The sequence below is a fragment of the Dipodomys merriami genome, unplaced genomic scaffold (genome assembly GCF_024711535.1).
Source record: "Dipodomys merriami isolate MVZ:Mamm:240054 unplaced genomic scaffold, mDipMer1.0.p SCAF_415, whole genome shotgun sequence".
NCBI lineage: Eukaryota > Metazoa > Chordata > Mammalia > Rodentia > Heteromyidae > Dipodomys > Dipodomys merriami.
The window spans coordinates 630,012-653,783 of record NW_027205771.1 but is presented as its reverse complement, the minus strand read 5'-3'; the positions used below and the strand labels follow the sequence as shown (position 1 = coordinate 653,783).

General features: G+C 40.2%; 1 protein-coding gene across 2 annotated transcripts in view; it reads left to right on the top strand.

The window, feature by feature from the left end:
• The window catches only part of LOC138807201 (retinoblastoma-like protein 2), a 66,681-nt gene that overhangs the window by 17,365 nt on the left and 25,544 nt on the right, over window positions 1-23,772 (top strand). For both annotated transcript variants that reach the window (XM_069992784.1, XM_069992783.1), the window contains exons 6-14: window positions 3,144-3,304; window positions 4,343-4,407; window positions 5,598-5,784; window positions 10,990-11,156; window positions 13,478-13,587; window positions 15,521-15,624; window positions 18,092-18,229; window positions 19,923-20,087; window positions 20,937-21,048. In XM_069992784.1, coding sequence (XP_069848885.1) covers window positions 3,144-3,304; window positions 4,343-4,407; window positions 5,598-5,784; window positions 10,990-11,156; window positions 13,478-13,587; window positions 15,521-15,624; window positions 18,092-18,229; window positions 19,923-20,087; window positions 20,937-21,048 — 1,209 coding nt within the window. The remainder of the gene's footprint in view (window positions 1-3,143; window positions 3,305-4,342; window positions 4,408-5,597; window positions 5,785-10,989; window positions 11,157-13,477; window positions 13,588-15,520; window positions 15,625-18,091; window positions 18,230-19,922; window positions 20,088-20,936; window positions 21,049-23,772) is intronic.

Here is a 23,772-nt window from a genome sequence, read left to right as displayed (position 1 = left end):
AAAAAACAAAAACAAAAACAAAAAAACAATAAAAAGTATAAGCTGGGTGCCGGTGGCTTACTAGCTACTTAGGAGTTTGAGATCTGAGGATCGCAGTTCAAAGCCATCCCAGGCAAGAAAGTCTGTGAGACTCTTCTCTCCAATTACCGGAATGCTCAAGTGGTAGACCACAAGCCTTGAGCTTAAGAGCTGAGGGACAGTGCCCAGGCCCAGAGTTCAAGCCCCACAACCACCACCAACAACAAAAAGTATTTATAGCTGGTATTGTGGTTTACAACTCTCATCCCAGCATTTGGAAGCTTGGACTACATATTGAGACCCTGTTTTTTTTTTAAAGAATAGGTGTGTATGTATGTCTATGTATGTATGTGTGTGTGTGCGTGCACGTGCACACATGTGTTCTAGTCCTGTGGCTTGAACTCAGGTCCTGAGCACTGTTCCTGAACTTTTTTTTGCTCAAGACTGACACTTGAGCCACACTTCCTCTTCTGGTATTTTGCTAGTTAATTGGACATAAGAATCTCTTGGCTTTGTTTACCGGGTTTTGCTTTGAATCTTAATCCCAGATCTCAGAATCCTGAGTAGCTAGAATTACAGGTGTGTACCTCTGGCACCTAGTTGAAAACACACTTAAAAAATAAAAGCTAACATGCTGCTTCTATTTGAGTAATACTGTAGTAGAATTCTGTCAACTCTGGGGTGGTTCCAATTAGAAGTTCTAAGTCCTTACAATTAGGGTAGATTTGTAAATCAGTGGAGTTACTCATTTGTATATGTTCAAAAAATTTCAGATGTAGTATAGGGAGGTAGCTCAGTGGTAGCATGCAAATATGCACAGGCCTGAGTTCAGTTAGCAGTGCTCTCCCCCAAAACAGTTTCAGATTTGAGGTTTTCAGATTAAGAATGTTCATTTACTAATGACAATCCAAGATCCAAAAATCTCCCAAATCTAAAGCACTTTTAGTCCCAAGCATTTGAATAACAGCTACTCAACCTATATTCTTATTTTATCCTTCTTCTTTTTTTTGGGGGGGGGGGTTGGTTCTGGGGCTTGAACTCAAGGGCTGGACACTGTCCCTGAGCTCTTTGGCTCAAGGCTGGCACTCTGTCATTTTGATCCACAGCTCTACTTCCTGTTTTTGAGTGGTTGATTGGAAATAAGAGTCACGGGGACTTTGCTGCCCAGCTGGCTTCAAACCTAGATCCTCAGATCTCAGCCTCCTGAGTAGCTAGGATTACCAGCTCCGTATTTCTTAACTCCCTTTTTAATCAATTTTATTTCCTGTGCATGTGTGTACATATGCATGCCTGTGTGTGTGCATGTGTACTCATGTGCACTGGAGACTGGAGACTGAACTCAGTATTGCTTATTTGTGGTACACCTACATCCCCTTTTTCATATTTCCATATGATTCTTTCTTTTGTTTTTTCTGTTTAGTACTGGAACTTTTGAACTTAGGACCTCTTTTATCTAAGCATGCACTCCACTACTCAAGCTATGTCTAGCCCTTCCTTGCTTTACTTTTCAAGTAGGATCTCATGATTTTTGGCCATCTTGTACTGTCATTTTTCTATCTACGTACTCCAATAAAGCTGGGACCTAAGGCACATTGCCACCCAGCACAGTAGTTCAAGACAAGATCTAGCTAATTTTTTGCCCAGGCTGGCCTTGAGCTGTGACCTTCCCAAGTAGCTAGGAGTTACTGTACCAAGCCCTTTTATTTTTCGCAGACTTTTACCCCCTTCTATCCCAACATTATGGCAAATATATACTATAAATAGTAAGTATATTTAATATTGTAAATCTAAGTATGTAATTTGTATATAGTGGGTGTGTGGGGGGGTGGTACTGGGGTATGAACTTTGATCCTTAAACTTGGCAGGCACTCTTACCACTGCACCATGCCTCCAACCCTGACTGTTGCCCATTATTTTTGAGACAAGAGTCTCACTTCATGCTCAGGTGCATGCCTGGATGTGCACAATTCATCATAGGCTTCCTGGCAGCTTGCGTCCGTCCTTCCTTCCTTCCTTCCTTCCTTCCTTGCTTCCTTCCTTCCTTCCTTCCTTCCTTCCTTCCTCCCTTCCTCCCTTCCTCCCTCCCTCCCTCCCTCCCTCCTTCCTCCCCTCCTTCCTTCCTTCTCTCTTTCTTTCTTTCCCTCCCTCCCTCTTTCTCTCTTTCCCTTCTTTCTTTCTTTCTTTTTCTTCCTTCCTTTCTCTTTCTTTCCTTTCTTTCTTTCTCTCTCTCTTTCTTTCTTTCTTTTTCTTTCTTTCTCTCTCTCCTTCCTTCCTTCCTTCCTTTCTTCCTTCTCTTTCTTTCCCTCCCTCCCTCCTTCCCTCCCTCTTTCTCTTTCCTTCCTTCCCTTCCTTTCCTCCTTCCTTCCTTCCTTCCTTTCTTTCTTCTTTCTTTCTTTCTTTCTTTCCTTTCTTTCTTTCTTTCTTTCTTTCTTTCTTTCTTTCTTTCTTTCTTTCTTTCTTTCTTTCTTTCTCTCTCTCTCTCTCTCTTCTTTCTCCCTCCCTCCCTCCCTCCCTCCCTCCCTCCCTCCCTCCCTCCCTCCCACCACACATAATTTTTCATTGAGAAGGGATGCTGTGAACTTTCTTCCTGGGTTGCCTTTGAACTGTGATCCTCCCAATTTCAGTCTCCCAAGTATCTAGGATTACAAATATGAGCCACTGGCACCTGGTTTATATACTATACTTTAAAATAAGTGTTTTTGTTTGAATATAAGGCTTATAAAGTTAAAGGTTTTAGTTTTTTTTAGAAACTTAGAATTTAGTTTCCTCTTTTAACCATCTCCAGATAGATGACTGAATAACTGAATTTTTAATGTTTGAGACAGGGTCTAACTATATGAGATAAATAACTAAAACTTAGTTTGTAGTCCAGACTGGTCTCAAATTCATGATTCTCCTGCCTTTACCTCCTAAGTGCTGGGAATAATTGAAACTGTTGTGCTGTGATGTATTAACCTCTATTTCTTTGAGGCATATTTAATAGAGTTAAAAATTAGGCTCATAAACACCATTTCTCATAAATTCATATAACCATTCATCTAGAGTATACTCGATTTGTAATTTAGTTTATTACACTGTGCTTATTGAAGGCTGATATATATGTTCTGTGTTTCTGTGCATCATAGGCCTATGTGAAGATTTTCATGCTAAGGATTCTAAACCTTCCTCTGACCCACCTTGTGTCATCGAGAAACTCTGTTCCTTACATGATGGCCTTGTTTTGGAAGCAAAAGGAATAAAGGAGCATTTCTGGAAACCATATATTAGGAAACTTTATGAAAAAAAGGTCTGCAAGTGACAACATGGTGTGGCTTTTTCTCTCTTTCTTTCTTTGCCTGCCTGCCTGCCTTCCTCCCTTTCTTCCTTTTTTTTTTTTTTTTCCAGTCCTGGGGCCTGAACTCTGGGCCTGGGCTCTGTCCCTCAGCTCTTCAGCTCAAGGCTAGCACTCTACCACTTGAGCCACAGCGCCACTTCCGGCTTTTTTCTTTTTGCTCATGTGGTGCTGGGGAATCAAACCCAGGGCCTCAGGCATGCAAGGCAAGCCCTCTACCACTGAACCACCTTCCCAGCCCCCCTCCCTTCTTTCTCTTTCTCTCTCTCTCTCTCTCTCTTTCTTTCTTTCTTTCCTTTCTTCTTTCTTTCTTTCTTTCTTTCTTTCTTTCTTTCTTTCTTTCTTTCTTTCTTTCTTTCTTTCTTTCTTTTCTTCTCTCACTCCCCTTCCCTCCCTCCCTCCCCTTTCCTCCCTCCCCTTCCCTCTCCTTCCCTTCCCTCCCCTCCCCCCCCTCTTTTTTTTTTGTCGGTCCTGGGGCTTGAACTCTGGGCCTGGGCTTCAGCTCAAGGCAAATGCTCTACCACTTGAGCCACAGTGCCACTTCTGGTTTTCTGGTGGTTTATTGGAGATAGGAGTCTCACAGTCTTTCCTGCCCAGGCTGGCTTTGAACCTCGATCCTCAGATCTCAGCCTCCTGAGTAGCTAGGATTACAGACATGAGCCACCAGTGCCTGACTCGCTCCTTCCTTCCTTCCTTCCTTCCTTCCTTCCTTCCTTCCTTCCTTCCTTCCTTCCTTTCTTGCCAGTCCTTGAATTCAGGGCCTGGGTGCTGTCCCTAAGCTTCTATGTGCCCAAGGCTAGAATTCTACCACTGAGTCACAGCTCCACTTAGGGCTTTTTTTGAGTAGTATATTAGAGATAAGAGTAGAATGGACTTTCCTGCCTACGTTGGCTTTGAACTATGAATCCTCAGATCTCAGCCTCCTGAATAGCTAGGATTACAGGCATTAGCCACCAGTGCCCATCTAATTTAAGTATCTCTTTTTAATCATAGCTTCTCAAGGGTAAAGAAGAAACTCTTACTGGTTTTCTGGAACCTGGGAACTTTGGAGAGAGTTTGTGAGTACTTCTGTTTGACTATTTTTAAAATGTATACTCGGGGAATCTCAGAGCTCACCATTTTTATTGTTTGTACTCTGAATAGTTGGAGTGTTTTATGGGAGAGTACATGGAAGCCTTAAAAATGCTGTCAACCTAAGTGTGTAATATACTATAAGTATACTGAAAATTATTTTTCCAGTTTAAGCTTCATTAGTCATACTTTCAGAGTACAGATTTTGAAGTAAAGTACTTTTTGGACTCAGGCACAGTGGTATATACCCATAATCCCCACACTTAGAGAAAGATTGAGCTCAACAGGAAAATCATGAGTTTGAGACCAGCCTGCTCTACTTAGAGCTTTTTTTTTTTTGAAAAAGCAAAACAAGGGCAAAAATCCAGCTGGACACTGGTAGCTTAATCCTCACTATTCAGGAGGATGAAGTCTGAGGATTGCAGTTGGAAGCCAGCCTGGGCAGGGTAGTATATGAGAATCTTTTCTCCAATTAAACCACCAAAAAAAAAAGCCAGAAGTGGAGCTGTGGCCTCGCCTTGAGCACAAAAGCTCAGGGACAGCACCCAGGCCCTGAGTTCAAGTCCCAGGACTGGCACAAAAAGGAAAAAAATAAAACAGAAAAGAAATTTTGGAACTATGTAGGGGAAAAGAGTTGAATGTACAAAAAGTGTTGAATGTACCTAGAACAGCCAGGAGAGAGAGGACCAAGCTTCTCACCAGAAGCTGCACATATCAGGCAGATTGGCCTAATGTCCCTACCCACTGTTAGTGAAATGCACTCACTGTGTGCTAGATACACTGAGTGTAGCAATTTTCCCTGCTACTGTCTTCAGTTGACTGAAATTTAACTTTCCAGAAATTATTAGAGGCAGTGGCTGATTCCTGATTCCTTCCAACTCAGGAATTGGAGATTATAGGAGGATTATGGTTCAAAGCTAGCCTGGGCAAAAAGTTTGAAAGATTTTCCTCTCAATCAGTAAAATCTGTGTGTAATGGGGGCATGATTGAAGCAGCAGTAGAATGCCTGCTTAGCAACTTGTGAGGCCCTGAGTTCAAACTTCAGGCTAGTCACACAAAAAAACCCAAGAAACTTTTAGTAGTAAATAAACAGATGAAATAATTAGGTGGTTTGAGACATTAATGGAGATGTCACTTATGAGAAAGTACATTTGTCTGTTTTTTTCTCCCCCTGTAGTAAAGCCATCAGTAAGGCCTATGAGGAGTATGTTCTATCTGCTGGGAATTTAGATGAACGGATATTTCTTGGAGAGGATGCTGAGGAGGAAATTGGGACTCTGTCCCGGTGTCTGAACATGGGGTCAGGAGCAGAGAGTGCTGAGAGAGCACAGGTGAAAAACATCTTGCAGCAGCACTTTGACAAGGTGAGCCAGAAGCTGGGCTCCTTTCTTCTTCACTCCACTCTGTTCTGTTCACATAGCCTTGTGTATGTGCTTTGTTTGCAATGTACAAAGAAAATGCCTATCTAACTCCTCAACTGAAAAGTTTTCTATTGATTTACTTTTTTGTTACTGTCAACTCTGTAAGGTTTTAGTTAGCTCTGTAAAGATTTACTATAAATTGAAGTGAATGTATCCTGTTGATAATTTTTGTGCCCATAGTATACAACCTTATGCATCATGAACATAGTATTAGAAAATATAAATTAATCTGAATTTGGACCTTCATTTAAGGTACTGGAGAAACTGAAAATCTGTAGACTGTAAGAAAATTCTATTAAATAGAGTTTTGGGATTATCCTAGGATGATGGTGATTGAATTTCTCTTCTCAGGTTCTTTCAGATGTGAGACTGGTCTGCTTGTTTAAATAATAGTCTAAAAGGATCTTATATACCACCCCATGTCCTGAACAAAACCGAAAATAGCAGTGGCCAAAACACCTACAAACTTCCTGTTCTAAAGCTTATATTTTTAATGTGGGAAAATTATCAATAGATAACAAAAAAGTTCAAAAAAAAGTATGTTGGGTATTGTATATGAAGTTAAATACCAAGTGTCAAGGACAGGGTAGGCAAAATGGTTGGGAAAGGTGACTCTGAGGGGGCAGTATTAGCAGAGACCTGAGGTATGTGGGGAAGCAAACCTTGGGCATAGCTGGGGAAAGGCATAAGGTGGGAACAAAATTGGCAGTTTAGAATCATGGGAGAAAGCTACTATAGTAGGAATAAAGTGAGTGAGGGAAGAGAAAGGAGAGGGGAATGGGATAGGCAGGTTTTAAAGGCTTTTGGGAACCATTGTGCCATTGTAAAGCGTTTTTCTTTTACTTGGCCCTGGGGCTTGAACAAACACTAGCACTCTCCACTTAGGGCTTTTCATTGGAAGTAAGAGTCTCACAGACTTTCCTGCCCAGGCTAGCTTGGAACCACAATTCTCAGATATCAGCCACCTGATTAGCTATGATTACAGGGGTGAGCCAACAATCCCCAGCTGAGATGCAAGCTTTTAAGTGGGTGATTCTGAGAAAAGTGATAACAGTCCTCTGTGACCAGATGTCCAGCAGGTCATGTAGGTTATGTAGGAAAGTAGGGCCAGGATAAGGAGGCTATTGGAATGATTCTAGTAATTCATGGTGGCTTTATTTAGAGAAAGGTTATATTTGGGTCACATTTTGGAGCTAGTACCCACAGCATTTTGGGTTAGGGTGTACTAGAGGGAAAAGTAGTGATGACTACTGGATAAATGATGTAAACTGAAGTCCTTAAAAATGCCTGTAAGGTCCTAAGTGATAGCACCTTGTTACCTCTCCATCCATCTGCTGCTTTCCTCATGATTCTACTCATGCCACATTAACTTCCCTTTTCATTCTTAGATTGCTATGCCAAAACAAAGCCTTTGACCTGGCTCTTTTCTCTGCCTAAAAGAAAGATACTCCTATGGCTTTCTTTTTCATCTGTTTCCAATAACTTATTTCCCTTCTCTGCTGTTAGTGCCTGTATCATGTCTGCCAGTAGTAGGGAGGGAAGTAGACTCAGAATAAAGCTACAAAAGGCCTGTGACCAACATTTTTTTTTTTTAATTTTTTTTTTGGTTTCGGTCGTGGGGCCTGAACTCTGGGCCAGGACACTGTCCCTCAGCTCTTCAGCTCAAGGCTAACGCTCTACCACTTGAGCCACAGCGCGACTTCCGGCTTTTTTCTTTTTGCTTATGTGGTGCTGAGGAATCAAACCCAGGGCCTCATGCATGCAAGGCAAGCGCTCTACCACTGAGCCAACTTCCTAGCCCCCTGTGACCAACATTTTGTGTGGTGTTCTCCATGTAATAGGTATTCTAAAAACATTTTACTGTTCATATTTACTGAGAAGGAAGAAGTTAAGGGGTATAGCTTAAAAGTTAGGGTTATTAGTATGTCAAATTTGAGATCTTTTAGGTGACCCTAGTAGTAGGCAGTTTAGAAATTCATCACCTGAGTGGACAAGAATGGTTGAGGTGTGCTTAAGTTCTGAAGTCATCAAAATGTGATGGCCCATACATCATAGAATGAAGAGCGATTACCTCCCATTATGAGTTGATGAAAGAATAAAAGGAGTCTTAGGCCAAAGCTCTGGAGCAGTCCAAATGTTGCATCCTAGTATTTACTTATTTAATTTTTTTATTTTTGTCGTGGGGCTTGAACTCTGGCTTGGATGCTGCTCTGCACTTTTGAGCTCAAGGCAAGTGCTCTGCTTAAGCCACAGTGCCACTTCTGATTTTCTAGTAGTTTATTGGAAATAAGAGTCTCAGAGACTTTCCTGCCCCGGCTGGCTTTGAACCGTGATCCTTAGATCTCAGCCTCCTGAGTAGCTAGGATTACAGGCATGAGCCACCAGCATCCAGCTCATTGTAGTATTTTTTAAAACTCCGTGTTATACGTGATCCTTAAAGCTATACTTTTTTTTTTTTTTTTGGTCAGTCATGGAGCTTGAACCCAGGGCCTGGCTCAAGGCTAGTGCTGTACCACTTTGAACTAAAAGCTCCACTTCTGGTGGTTAATTGGAGATTAGAGTCTGATGGACTTTCCTGCTAGGGTGGTTTGGAACTGCAATTCTCAGATTTCAGCTTCTTGAGTAGCTAGGATTATAGGCATGAACCACCAGGATCCTGCTAAAACTAAACTTTTTATTTAAAAAAAAATTCATTGTTAGAGAAGTACAAGTTGTCATGTCCAAAACGAGCTTTACAAAGTCGGTGCGGGGGGGGGGTGGTAAAGGGGGGGAAATGAGAAGGATTGGGATGGGGGGGAGGGGGGAGGCTGGGAAGGGATGTGAAGGGTAAACCAAAGGAGGAGGCTGCAATGCTTGGTAAGAAATGTACGCATTATCCTGCCCATGTAATTGTAACTCCTCTGTACAGTATGTTCACAAATAAAATTAAATTAAATTAAAAAAAAAGAATTTCAAAAAAAAAATTCATTGTTAGCCAGGTGCTGGTGGCTCACACCTGTAATCCTAGCTACTCAGGAGGCTGAGATCTGAGGATCACGGTTCAAAGCCATATTGGGCTGGAAAGTCTGTGAGAACTCTTATCTCCAATAAACTGCTCAGAAAACCAGAAGTGGCGCTGTGGCTCCAGTGATAGAGCGCTAGCCTTGAGCTGAAGAGCTGAGGGACAGCGCCTGGACCATAGTTCAAGCCCCAGGACGGACTCCCCACCCCCCACCAAAAATAAAATATTGTTACTTTTCTACACTTTTTATACCTATCCCAACCAATCTTACCTCCTCTATCATACTCCCTGCTCTCCTCCTCCAGAAAATACCATCCCCAGTAGGTTTCCTTGTTTCAATTTCATAGTTGCCAATAATCTATTTTAACATATTTTACCTCCTTTATCCTCCCACCTGCCCAGCCTCCTTTTACTAATCCCCGCATAACTACAGAGTCTATTTGTCCACCCCCATTTTTCTACTGATCAACAATAAAGCTAAACTTTTATTAGTGATACCAAGAAGCCCCAAAGTCATTTCAAGGACTCTGGGCAGGAAGCTGCTTGTAGTTATCACACCTAGATTCCTGGATGAAACCACTGCCTGCAAGTGATGTGCTATGTGCTACTGGTGGCTGCTTCTTCAGGCATTCATTGTTTCTCTGCCAGAGTAAGCAGGCACTGGTTCATGTACAGTGAAAAAGTGGGCCCAGGAAATTCGAGATAGGGAGCAGCCATCTACACTATATTATTGACTTGGAAAAATGATAGGATGAATTTCCCTAAACAAATTGAAGGCCTTAACTCTGCTATTCTTTAAGACATAAAAAGCTTATAGATACAACAATGGAGGGGGTAACAGTGCTCAACAGGAAGTATACTCATTACCTTACTCATGTAACTGTAACCCTCTGTATAGTATCTTTACAATAAAAAATAATAAAAAAAGCGTATAGATTCAATATGGAAAGCATGGCAGTGTATTGCTGTATTTCTATATTTTATGAGAACTGAATAGCTTTTTTGTTGCCAGCTAAAACTTTGCAAGATGTTTTTAAAACTCTAAAATAAATACATACATACTTGGAAAATGTGGCTTATCTTTAATATTCAGAGATCTTGTTAAGCTATCACAACCTTTAAAAATTAGAAAAGAGTTTTATTTTTATTTTATTTATTTATTTTGTCAGTCATAGGGCTTGAACTTAGGGCCTAGGCTCTGTCTCTGGGCCTCTGTGTGTTTAAGGCTAGTGCTGTACGACTTGAGCCACAGTACCACTTCCAGCTTTTTCTGTTTATGTGGAACTGAGGAATTGAACCCAGGGCTTCAGGCATGCTTGGCAAGCACTCTACCACTAAACCAGAAAAGATGTTTTATTAGTGTATGTACTTCTGCTTAAATTCTTTGTCAGGCAGTCATATCTTTTTCCTTTTTCATACTTACATTCCAAAATGTTGACTGGCTAACTTTAGGGGTAAAAATGCTATGGTAGATTTTATTAACTAATGGTAGAGAGGCAAAAAGACCAATGAAGACTGTTTTGTATCAAATTGCCTGTTTGGGGGGATGTTTAGTTTTTCTGAGGCAAATTTGATGCTCTCAGATGGACTTTTATTAAATCACGGATTTTATTTTGACAGTTTGTCAGTCTTTGGATGTTTACAAATAGTGGTAGATGGTTATGATATTCTTAATTATTCAAGTATAATGCTCATCTCTGCCACAGTTTAATTATGAGGAAGGACAGCAGGATCTATTCGGGGGGGGGGTGGTGGTGGTGGGGGTGGGGGGGGTGGGGGGGGTGGTGGGGGTGGTGGTGGGGGTGGTGGGGGTGGGGGTGGGGGGGTGGGGGGTGGGGGTGGGTGGGTGGGTGGGTGGGTTATTGAGGATCATACATATAACCTTGTACATAGTAGTCAAGTGCTCTAACTCTGAATTGTACCTTTAGCTGGAAATATAACTTAAGATAGAATTTTTGGTTGACTAAAACATATTTTGACATTTCAAACATATTTATGTGAATATTGGTGGTACTTATCAAGCAATAGTAGTAAATGAATTGCTAAAATTTATTGATAAAGTTCGATTTATTTGAATTCTTATTTGTGAAGAAAAATCTTTCAGGCCCAGATATTTGTTTTAATTCTTCTTCATTTTCCCCCTCTAGTCAAAAGCACTTAAAATCTCCACACCGCTTAGTGGTATGAAGTACAATAAGGAGAACAGCCCTTGTATGACCCCCATTACCACAGCTGCACATAGCTTGAGCCGTCTTCATACCATGCTGACAGGCCTCAGGAATGCACCAAGTGAGAAGCTAGAACAGATCCTCAGGTTGGTTTGAGCTCCATCAGCCTTGAAATGTTCATTTATTGTTTATTTACCATTATGTATCAGCCTGTTGAGGCTATAGTACCCAAGTATCCAATTGGGTTTAAAAAAAATCAAAAACAGTCCAGTGTTGCTGAGAAACCTTTAAAGAAACATGTTTTTTTGAGATGGCATTTTTACTATGTTGCTTAGGTTGACCTGCAACTTTACTATGTAGCCCAGGCTGTCTTTGAACTTGATTTTCATGCCTTAATCTCTTAAGTAGCTGGTAAAAGCACATTTTTTCCCCCCTGTATTAGAGTTTTAACTCAGTTCTTTGTAATTACTAGGCAGGCATTATATCACTGGAGCCACTCCTCCAGCCCTTCTTGCTTTATCTATAGAGTCTTTTTTGCCATAATCTTCCTATTTATGCTACCTGATATAGCTGGGATTATAAGCTTATGCTATAACACGATTTTTCTGTTGAGAAGGGGCCTCAAAACTGAGATCTCAAGTTTCTAGGTTCACTAGCATAAGCCAATGAACTTGGATGGTAGAGTGTTTTACATACACATTTCTTTTTACTTCCTCTCTCCCACTCTTCTTTCCCTCCCTTTCTCCCTCCCTTTCTTTCTTCTTCCCTCCCACTCTTCCTTCCCTCTCTTCCTTCCGTTCACCTCCCACTCTTCCTTCCCTTTCTTCCTTCCATTCACAGTTCTAGAGACATGCTAGGCATGTGTTCTATCAATTGTTCAATGCCCACAGCTGCCCCATTTATGCATATGTTTTATTTATGAGCCTATTTTGAATTCTGTGTGTTTCAAGATCTTTACATTCCCTAGCTAGTCATAATAGTTTTAATCTTCAGAGCTGGGAAGATGGCTCAGTGGTAGAGTGCTTGCCTTGCATGCATGAGGCCCTGGGTTCCATTCCTCAGCACCACATAAGCAGAAAAAGCTGGAAATGGCACTGTGGCTCAAGTGGTAGAGCACTAGCCTTGAGCTGAAGAGCTGAGGGTCAGTGTCTAGGCCCAGAGTTTATGCCACACAACCAAAAACAAAAAAATAGTTTTAATCTTAAGCAGCATTAATGACATTAAATATTACCAGTAGATGTTAGGTAAAAGGTGCATGCATGTGTTCATCAGTAGAATTCTGGGTTATATGTGTTATATATAATATTCTAAACTTGCTGCAGTTTTACAGTGAACCTATTCATTTATGATCAAAATTAAAACATAGTTGCTACAAAAGCTCACATAGTAATTGTTTTTGTTGCTTCCACATTGAACTCATATTGCTTCCCTATAAGAAATCAATTATTAAACTCTAGTGGAAACAAAAGAAATTCTAATGGCCGGCCACCAGTGGCTCACTCCAGTAATCCTAGCTACTCAGGAGGCCGAGAGCTAGGGATCATAGGAAAAGTCTGTGAGACTCTTATTTCCAAATAAGCTCCAAAAAATGCTGGAAAGGGAGCTGAAGCTCAAGTGGTAGAGCACTACCCTTGAACAAAAAGGCTCAGGTACAGTGCCCAGGTCCTGAGCTCAAGACCAGTATATGTGTACCTTCCCCCCTTTCCCCCCTCCCCCCTTTTCTCTTCTCTCTCTCCTCTCTCTCATCCTAGTAATGGTTTCTAATGATTTGTTCTGTTTTCTTCTAGGAAGGTTGGGCTTTTGTTTTTTGTTTATTTTGTTGTTTTTTATTGTAATAAGTATTTGAAATCAAGGCTTTACAATAAATGTGTAGGTATTTGATTACATGAGTCATATCTCAACTCTTTTTGTTTCTATTACTTTTCAAATAAAGTTTTCAATTCCCAAGACAGCTTGGACCACAGTCCTATTTATATTTTGCACATAGCTGGGATGACAAACACACAACATTGTATCCAGTTGTGAGATGGAATGTCACAAACTTTTTTCCTGGGCTAGCCTCAAACCATCTTCTCCATCTCTGCCTCCTAAGAAGCTAGGATTACAAGCATGCACCATTTTTGCCTGGCTCTTTCAGATTTCTCAGTTGGGAATTGTGTTCTAGGCAGTTCATTGAGGGAAATTTTGGTTGTCATCAATGATTGGAGGTGTGTTATAAGTCATGTTGTTAAACTTACTGTAGAAACACATACAGCCCCAGGCAAGAAATACCTTTTTCACTCAAAACAGTACCACTACCACCACCACCACCTTTGAAAAGAGGTATGGGGTTTTCTGAATTAATTTGAGGAAGTATACAGTGTCTATTCACATTATTTTGTATTCCACATGTTCATGAAATTAAAATTAACCATTATATCCCTTGTGATTTGGCAAGACATTTATATTAGATCTTACTACTTTTTAGGACATGTTCCAGGGATCCAACCCAGGCTATTGCTAACAGATTGAAAGAAATGTATGAAATATATTCTCAGCATTACCAGCTAGATGAGGATTTTAGTAACTGTGCTAAAGGTAAGGTTTAATATTGTGTATGTGACTCTTCATGTTAACATTTAACTACATGTATTCCTTTTTCAGAAACTTGAGTCAGAAACATAAGGAAGACTCAGGATTTTAGGTTGAAGGCTAGAATGTGACTCTGTACTTTCTGTCATGCCAGTGATTTCTGATTTCACAGAGGAGTTTTAAGCTATTACTTTCATTATATTGGTCTTTTGGTACTTTCTTAATTTATAAATTCTTTATTTTTTGGGGGGGGGGGTCTGGTCGTGGGGCCTGAACTCTGGGCCTGGGCAATGTCCCTCAGCTCTTCCGCTCAAGGCTAGCACTCTACCACTTGAGCCACAGTGCCAATTCCGGCTTTTTTCTTTTTGTTTATGTGGTGCTGAGGAGTCGAACCCAGGGCCTCATGCATGCAAGGCAAGCGCTCTACCACTGAGCCACCTTCCCAGCCCAATATATAAATTCTTTAGTTATCATTTGTCAAGTGGAAGCTAATGAAAGAATTTCGATTCTACAGTAAAGAAAGAATAGTACAGAAGACTTACAGATTGCTAGGGAGGTTGTAACACTGAATATGTAAAAAGAAACATCTTGGCAATAGAATCCAGTTTTAAATACAGAATTCCTTTGTGTTTCATATATACCTTATACACATAGACTAACAGGTTTTTTTTTAAATTTAATTTTATTTTATTTGAGAACATACTGTACAGAGGGGTTACAATTACATGGGCAGGATAATGCATACATTTCTTACCAAGCATTGCAGCCTCCTCCTTTGTTTACCCTTCACCTCCCTTCCCAGCCTCCCCCCTCCCCCCCACCCAATCATACCCCCCTCCCCCCCCCCACACCGACATTGTAAAGCTGGTTTTGACATGACATTTTGTACTTCTCATTGTTGCAACAGGTCCACCTGAATCCTTAAACGACTTGTTTGTCCCCATCTCCTCCACATGTTATACTGACATCAAATATAGTGAAAGCGGGGGTTACACTGTGGGGGAGGGACATACAAAGCAACAGACTAACAGGTTTTTTAGTCTATCACATGAGCTCAGGTGTAGAATATTCAACTTGCAGCATTACACTGGTATTCAAAGTTTCAAGAAGTCTGGAGTATTTTGGATGTTGATTCTCTACTTCACAGATGCTGGCCTGGGAATTGTTTGAACCAAGTATATGTAGAATAGTAAACTAATTACAAACCTCTTACCATATATATAATTAGTCCACTTCCTGTTCCTATAACAAAATGCCTGGGATAATACCTGAAAATAGGTGATCAAGTAGCTTTGTTTCTTTGAGCCTGTGGTTAGGGCAGTGAGTGATGGCAGTGGGAGGGAGATAGCAGGCTCCCAGCAGGCTCCCTCCAAAGGCTTAAGCATCTCCCACCTCCCATTTGTGCCAACATGGAACCAATACTTTAACAAATTGGCCTTTGTAGGTAGTCATCACCAAAACTCATAAATACAGAAAATAAAAGGTATGAATTGGTCCTGGGCAACTCAGAGCCCGAGTGCTGACTGAATTTCTTTTGCTCAAGGTTAGAGCACTACCACTGGAGCCACAGCTTTCTTCTAGCATTTATGGTCATGATTTGGAGTTAAGACTGCCACAGAAAAAAAAAAAAAAAAAGACTGCCACAGAATTTTCTGTCTGGAGTTCTCAGTCTCCTGAATAGCTAGGATTACAGGCATGAGCCACCAGCACCTGTTAAAAGGAATGAATCTTAATGGAATGATAAGTTCTTTGCATGCAACTTTTATCTCAGATTTAGAAAAATGTGAATATTACCATGAAGAACATTAAGGAATCTTAAGGATAATTGAATCAACAATTGTAGAAATTTTATTTTACAGATAGGAAGGGATGGATCTTCATTTTCTGCAATACTTATTTTCCTTGTATTTGACTTTTGTGTTTTTATGTATTTGTACAGAAATTGCCAGCAAACATTTTCGTTTCGCAGAAATGCTTTACTATAAAGTATTGGAATCTGTTATTGAGCAAGAACAGAAAAGATTGGGAGACATGGATTTATCTGTGAGTATAAATCATCAGAGTGAAACATTTTCAGTCTTCCCTGAAACCCCCAAAATAAGCTATTACTAGACGTGATGTATGGCTTTAGGGAGTAAAATTAGCACCTAAGGAAACTTGTTCACCAAGCCCTCTCATCTTCATCTTCATCTTCATCAACAGAAGAAGTTAGTCTTTATCACTGTAGCAAGTCATATGTTATAGTGAACATATTTTGTGGGAGAAACCATGAGGCCCTGAATTCAAACCTAAAAATTATAAAACTATTCTAATTCCTTGTGGATATTTTCACTTCTTTTCCCGCTGTTAGTGATTGAACTCAAGGCCTCACACTTCATAGGTAAGCACTGTACAAGTAAATATGTATCTCAGATTTTTACAAAAATTGGGACAAAGTCTTGCTGTAATAGCTCAAGCTAGTTCTGAACTTGAGATCCTCCAGCCTCAGCCTCTTGACTGTACCATTACACCTGCTTACATTGCTTGTATATATGTATATATGTAGTATGTATACACATATATATCTGGTTGTACAAAGGACTGTTGTATGACTTAAATTTTTTTTTTTTTTGCCAGTCCTGGAGCTTGAACTCAGGGCCTGGGCACTGTCCTTGAGCCTCCATGTGCTCAAGGCTAGTACTCTACCACTTGAGCATATGCTCAAGGCTAGTGCTCTACCACTTGAGCCACAGTACTACTTCTGGCTTTTTCTGTTTATGTGGTACTGAGGAATCGAACCCAGAGCTTCATACATGCTAGGCAAGCACTCTACCACTAAGCCACATTCCCAGCCCTGACTTAATTTTTTGTGTATGAAACACATACTGAAAGTATATAAACTGTAAGTATGATTTAGGCTGGAATATTGTGAATACTCATAAGTTCATACCTAAAAATCTTTTTTTACCATGCTAAAATATACTTAATAAAATAAGTAGTATTTTAATATTTTAAAGTTTTTTGTTTTTTTATTTATGTGCTGATTTGGGGCTTGACTTGAGGGCTTGGGTACTATACCTGAGCATTTTTTCTCAAGGCTAGCACTTTGCCATTTGAGTCACAGCTCCACTTCTGACTTTTTTGATGGTTAACTGGAGATAAGAACTCATAGGGGCTGGGAAGGTGGCTCAGTGGTAGAGCGCTTGCCTTGCATGCATGAGGCCCTGGATTCGATTCCTCAGCACTACATAAGCAGAAAAAAAAAGCCGGAAGTGGCGCTGTGGCTCAAGTGGTAGAGTGCTAGCCTTGAGCTGAAGAGCTGAGGGACAGCGCCCAGGCCCAGAGTTCAGACCCCACGACCAGACCCCCCCAAAAAAGCTCATAGACTTTGCTGTTCAGGATGGCTTCAGATCGAGATCCTTAGATCTCAGCTTCCTGAGTAGCTAGGATTATAGGCAAAAGCAACCAGTGCCTGGCAGTCATCTTTAAGTTTATAACTCACTGGCATTAAGCTTACCAACAGTGTTAAGTATATATTACCAATATCCATCTATAGAGTTTTTCAACTTTACGAACAGTGTAGACCCACTTAACACAAATTCCTATTCACTCCTGACAACCCTTGTTAGTGTTTCTGTCTCCTTTGTCTTCTACATTAAATCTGTTAACTTTTTTTGCGGGGGGTGGGGGGGGTGGGGGGGGGGATTAGTCATGGGGCTTCAACTCAGGGCCTAGGGTTCTGTCCCTTAGCTCTTTTACTCTGCCACTGAGCCACAGCTCCATTTCAGGTTTTCTGGTGGTTAATTTGAGGTAAGAACCTCAAGGGCTTTCTTACCTGAGTTGGCTCTGAATCTAGATCCTCAGATCTCAGCCTCCTGAGTAGCTATCATTACAGGTATGCTCATACCTGTTGACTTTTTTTTTTGGGGGGGGGGTCCAGTCATGGGGCCGGAACTCTGGGCCTGGGCGCTGTTCCTCAGCTCTTCAGCTCAAGGCTAGCATTCTACCACTTGAGCCACAGCACCACTTCTGGCTTTTTTTTCTGCTTTTATGGTGCTGAGGAATTGACCCCAGGGCCTCATGCAAGGCAAGTGCTCTACCACTGAGCCACCTTCCCAGTCCTACCTGTGGACTTTTGATAGGTGATTATCTACCAGTTACCACTGGAAATCTACCAGTTACCACTGTCTTGCATTCCAGCTCCCTTCTATGATAGTGGCCTATTATTATATAATGTTACTACATTGTGACATCTTGCTATGTCATTATTCTAAGCATGTGTGTGTGTGTGTGTGTGTTGGTTAGGGATGTAATTATGTTTATTCTGTTTATTTTGGACCATACAAGATTTTTTTTGAAAATGCTTATGTATTTTTTTTTAATGAAAAGATGAATTTATTTGTGAAAGTTAAGGGTTTTGTAGCAAAGTAAACACATCCTCTCAGAAAACAAAACTTCTTTTGGTGTTTGATTAAAGGGACCTTTTTAGAGTAGACTGATGTTTGTAAATGCTGTTACCTTTGTTTTATAGGGTATTCTGGAACAGGATGCATTCCATAGATCACTCTTGGCCTGCTGCCTTGAAGTCATCACTTTTTCTTACAAGCCTCCTGGGAATTTTCCACTCATTGCTGAAATATTTGATGTTCCGCTTTATCATTTTTATAAGGTATTTTTCCAAAATATACTGCATGTTGATGAGACCAACTTCTTGTTGTCATGTAATTTTTATTAGCATGTAAGTATTTTAAACTATTTTAAATTACATATTCAATAATCCAGCAGAAAAGAAACAGGACATTCTTAAGAGCTATATAAATTTGTGTAACACAAAGTAGTATGAAAGATCTCTCTTGGGTAAAACCTTCATTTGATTACTACCTCATGAAAGATTTTGGAATATTTTTGTCTTAGGAGCCAAGGAGGATTTAAAGAGTAGCCTGAAAGCCAGAAGCTAATCTTGTATAGCAGCTTCCTGTTGAAAGTCCTTTTTTTTTTTTTAAATGAAAGACCATTTAACTTTCAGGGAAAAACAAAACAAAACAATTCTCTATCATTCTTTAGTTTTTATGACCCAGACTAGTCTCAAACTTGTGATCCTACTGCCTCAGACTCACAGGTGCCTGTTACAGAAAGTCAGTTGTGGCATGGTTTGTTTCCTTTTTTTTTTTTTTTTGGTCAGTCGTGGGGCTTGAACTCTGGGCCTGGGTGCTATCCCTCAGCTCTTCAGTTCAAGGCGAGCACGCTGCTGCCTGAGCCATGGCACCACTTCCAGTTTTCTAGTGGTTTATTGGAGATAAGAGTCTCACAGACTTTCCTACCCGGGCTGGCTTTGAACCGTGATCCTCAGATCTCAGCCTACTGAGTAGCTAGGATTACAGGCATGAGCCACGTCACCCGGCTTGTTTCCTTTTTTGATACTAATGTAACGTGTGATCAAAATTTTATAGTGTCACTGGCTGTGTTTTTTTTGACTGTGTGTGTGGTGCTGAGGATGAAACCCATGTGTATGCTAGGTAAATGCTTGACCGCTGAGTTATATTCTCAGTCCTCTAGAGCTTTTTAACAGAAGGTTTTTTTCAGGTATTGGAGATTAATAAGCACATACTCTACCCTTGACCTACATATCCAGTCTTTTAATATAAAACTTTAAGAGTAATGTTTTCAAAATCAATGAACAAGGCATATTTTATTTTATTTTTATTTATTTATTTATTTATTTTTTATTGTAAAGATACTATACAGAAGGTTACAGTTACATGAGTAAGGTAATGAGTACACTTCCTATTGAGCATTGTTACCCCCTCCATTGTTTTCCCCCTACTATCCCTTCCATATTTTAAAATAAATTTTGAAATGCATCACATTAAAATATTTTATATATGTAAATTAAGTATTCACAAATACGGTAAAAAGGGCAGCTGTATCAAAGTAAACTTTCAAAATAAACTTGTAATTTTGATAAATTATTTGTCTAATTTAAAGAGATTTTTATTTTTATTTTTTTTTGGTCAGTCATGGGGCTCGAACTCTGGGCCTGGGTGCTGTCCCTGAGCTCTTCAACTCATGGAGAATGCTCTACCACTTGAACTATAGCACCACTTCTGTTTATTTGGTGATTAATTGGCCTCTCAGGGACTTTCCTGCCAGGGCTGGCTTTGAACTGCCATCCTCAGATCTCAGCATCCTGAGTAGCTAGGATTACAAGTGTGAGCTACCTGCACCTGGCTTTTAAAGAGATTTTTAAGTACTGTGCCTATTTTGCTTTTTTATACTAAAATTATTTTATATTAAATTTTTTTGTGTGAAAAATCATAATAATTATTATTATTAAGTGAACCAAGGCATTTTCTTTATTTCAGGTAATAGAAGTATTCATTAGGGCAGAAGATGGCCTTTGTAGAGAAGTGGTAAAACACCTGAATCAGATTGAAGAACAGATATTAGATCATTTAGCATGGAAACCAGAGTCTCCACTCTGGCAAAGAATTAAAGACAATGAAAACAGAGTTCCTACATGTGAAGAGGTTTGTGTAAATACTATAATATCTTTCTTTTTTTTTTTTTTTGTCGGTCGTGGGGCTTGAACTCTGGGCCTGGGCGCTGTCCCTCAGCTCTTCAGCTCAAGGCGAGTGCTCTACCACTTGAGCTACAGCGCCACTTCCGGTTTTCTGGTGATTTATTGGAGATAGGAGTCTCACGGTCTCTCCTGCCCGGGCTGGCTTTGAACCGCGATCCTCGGATCTCAGCCTCCTGAGTAGCTAGGATTACAGGCGTGAGCCACCAGCGCCCGGCGTTATAATATCTTTCTATAAGTTAAGTAAATCAGTATCTTCTGTTCACAGCAATTAAACTTGGTATCTTCTCTCTAGGGGTGGAAATTCAGTGTTCCTTTAAAATTGATCAAGTCTTCTGTTCCCTAGAATGGTGCTATTTTCACTCTAGAAATAGGTAATAAAGGTTTCATCACCAGTGTCCTATTACAAAGTTTGGATTTTTTTTTTTTTTTTTTTTTTTTTGCCACTTGTGGGGCCTGAACTCTGGATCTGGCCACTGTCCTTCAGCTCTTCAGCTCAAGGCTAACTCTCTACCACTGAGCCACAGAACCACTTCTGGTTTTTTCTGCTTACATGGTTCTGAGGAATTGAAACCAGGGCCTGCACTCTACAACTGAGCCACCTTCCTAGGCCCAAAGTTTGGAATTTTTAGACTTGCAGAATGTCCTTAGCTTTAATGTGAAGATAGAGAAGATAGTTTTATTATGGTGGAATAACTAATATACCAAGATAGCTTTCTTTCATGTTAGAGTACTGCTAATTATAGTGAACATTGCTGGTTTTGACCATTGCCATTTTGTGCAAATAATCCTTTTTTAGGTCATGCCACCTCAGAACCTGGAAAGAACAGATGAAATTTGTACTGTTGCTTCCCCTTTAACTCCCAGAAGGGTGAGTGAAATTCGTGCTGATACTGGAGGACTTGGAAGAAGTAAGTTTAAAATACTAAGAGGAATGTTTTGGAGCCTTATATCTAGAAATTTAAATTTCACCTAAATCTATAAGTAAAATACCCTATGAGTCACTTAAAATATTCATGGACCACCAAAAATAATACTTTAAAAGAATATTTTAAGTCTGTTTCAAAAGGCTTTTAAGCAAATATGTGTATATACATATATACATATATATATATACATACATACATATATACATATATAAATGCATATATATGTATATACACATACACTTTTTTTTTCTGGTCCTGGACCTTGAACTCAGGGCCTAGGCATTTATACCTGAGCCTGTTTATGCTCAAGGCTAGTGCTCTATCACTGGAGCCCCAATACTACTACCAGCTTTTTTTTGAGTACTTTACTAGAGGTAAGAGTCTCATGGACTTTCCTGCCTAGGCTGGCTTTGAACCATGATCCTCACATCTCAGCCTCCTGAGTGGCTAGGATGACAGGTGTGAGCCACCAGCTTTAAGTATATTTTTAAAAGGATAGAATACTATATATTTAGTATAGTTCTTATCCAGCTGTGTATTCCTTTCCTAAAATCTGAAGAAACAGACACCATCTTGAGGACTGAGCTGCATGATCTAGTCAGGTACAGGATAAGCCTGTTAGATAAGAGGACTCCTGGGCCTTAAAGGTTTTCACCTTTGTCTCTTGAGCTATGCTACCATGTGGTGAGGGCTAGCCCAATCATTACAGAAAAGATCAGGCGTGCCATACATCTGGTTTATTTCTTAGGCAGTTCTTTATATCATGTGTTCGGTAAAAGGTTTAACTTGCAGAGAGGAAGGGGTGAGGTGATTGCAGTCTTTATATTCAAAACATATCCTAAGAAACTAAGAAAACTGAGAGGAGAAATATTGAAATGGGTGATAGCGATCAACATGCAGATCAACATGCATTGTACTTATAGACTCATTTGTTGACATGTAACTCCTTTTAGTACAACTGAGAGATAATAAAAATATAATTTAAAAATTTAGATATAGGAAATAGCTACTGTTTTGTGATGCTCAGAATTAGCTCCAAGGCCTCTCACATGCCATGCACAAGTCTTCTTGCCACTGAACTACACTTGTAGCCTCACTTTTCTTTTTTTTCTTTTTTCTTTTTGTAAATTCTTTATTTCACAAATTTTACAGTATTGTGGGGTAGTGATACTTAATTCAATTCATAAACACATTCTAACTTTCATGGGACAAATTGTCTCTCATGATCTATAAAGTTTATGAGTGCTATGAGCTTTGGTAGTACATTTATTTCTTCCACATTGGGTGATTTGTACATTCCTTTCCTTTTGCATAGTGTCAGCTGTTCCCTCTTTCCCACTCATTCCTTCCCTTCCTCCTATCTCTGCCATTGAGTTGCTTGGTTTGTTTTGATCAATGTCCAGTGCAGCTGATGGGTCCCACTGTTGTATGTTTTCCCCTGATTCCCTCTAGTTCTGTGTCCTCCTCCTAGTTTTCCTTCGGTGTGCTCATATATACTGTATGTGTAATCAGATGAATAGAGGTCCTTTGTTTCTCAAGTCTTGTCAACTCTGTCATATCACCTTAATTTTTGGATTTAACATCCACTTATCAGGGAGACTATGTACTGTTTGTCTCTTTGCTCTTGGCTTACCTCACTCAACATGATTTCTTCTAGTTCCATCCATTTCCCTGCAATGCCATGATTTTGTCCTTTCTAATGGCTGCATAATATTCCATTGCATATAGATACCACAGTTTTTGGATCCATTCATCTGTGGTGGGGCATCTGGGTTGTTTCCATATCCTGGCTATTGTGAACAGTGCTGCAGTAAACACGGAGGTGCATGTGTCCTTGTATTCTGGTTCCTGTTGTTCAGGATAGATGCCTAGGAGTGGTATGGCTGGGTCATAGGGGAGGTCTATATTTAGCTTTCTGAGGACCCTCCAGACTGCTTTCCAAAGTGGTTGTATAAGTGTACATTCTTCCCACCAGCAGTGTAATAGGGTTCCTCTTTCTCTACATCCCCTCCAGCATTTGTCGTTGGCTGACTTCAGGATATGGGCCATTCTGACTGGGGTAAGGTGGTATCTCAGGGTTGTCTTTATTTGCATTTCCTTCACAACCAGGGATGGTAAACATTTCCTCATGTGTTTCTTTGCCATTTTTATCTCTTCTTCTGAGAAGTCTCTCTTTAGTTCCCTTGTCCATTTAATAATTGGTTTGTTGGATTTGGGAGGGATTCATTTCTTGAGTTCCCTGTATATACTGGATATTAACCCCTTGTCTGATATATTGCTGGTAAATACTTTTTCCCAGTTAGTTGGTTGTCTTTCTAGCTTGGTTGCTATATCTTTAGCTGTGCAGAAGCTTTTTATTTTAAGGTAGTCCCGTTTGTTGAGTTTCTCTCCAATTCTCCAATTTGTTGTGACCCTGGGACTCTGTTCAGGAAGTTCCTGCCTGTGCCTATAAGTCAAAGTATCTTTCCTACTCTATCTTGCAGTAGTTTCAGAGATTCAGGTTTGATGTTAAGGTCTTCAATCCATTCTGAGTTGATGTTAGCGCATGGTGATAGGCTGGGATCCACTTTTAGTTTTCTGTATGTGGCTGCCCAGTTTTCCCAGGCCCAGTAGTTGAACAGGCTGTGCTTCTTCCACTGTATGTCTTTGGATCCTTTGTCAAATATCAGCTGACTGTAAGTGTTTGATTTCTGGATCTTCTATTCC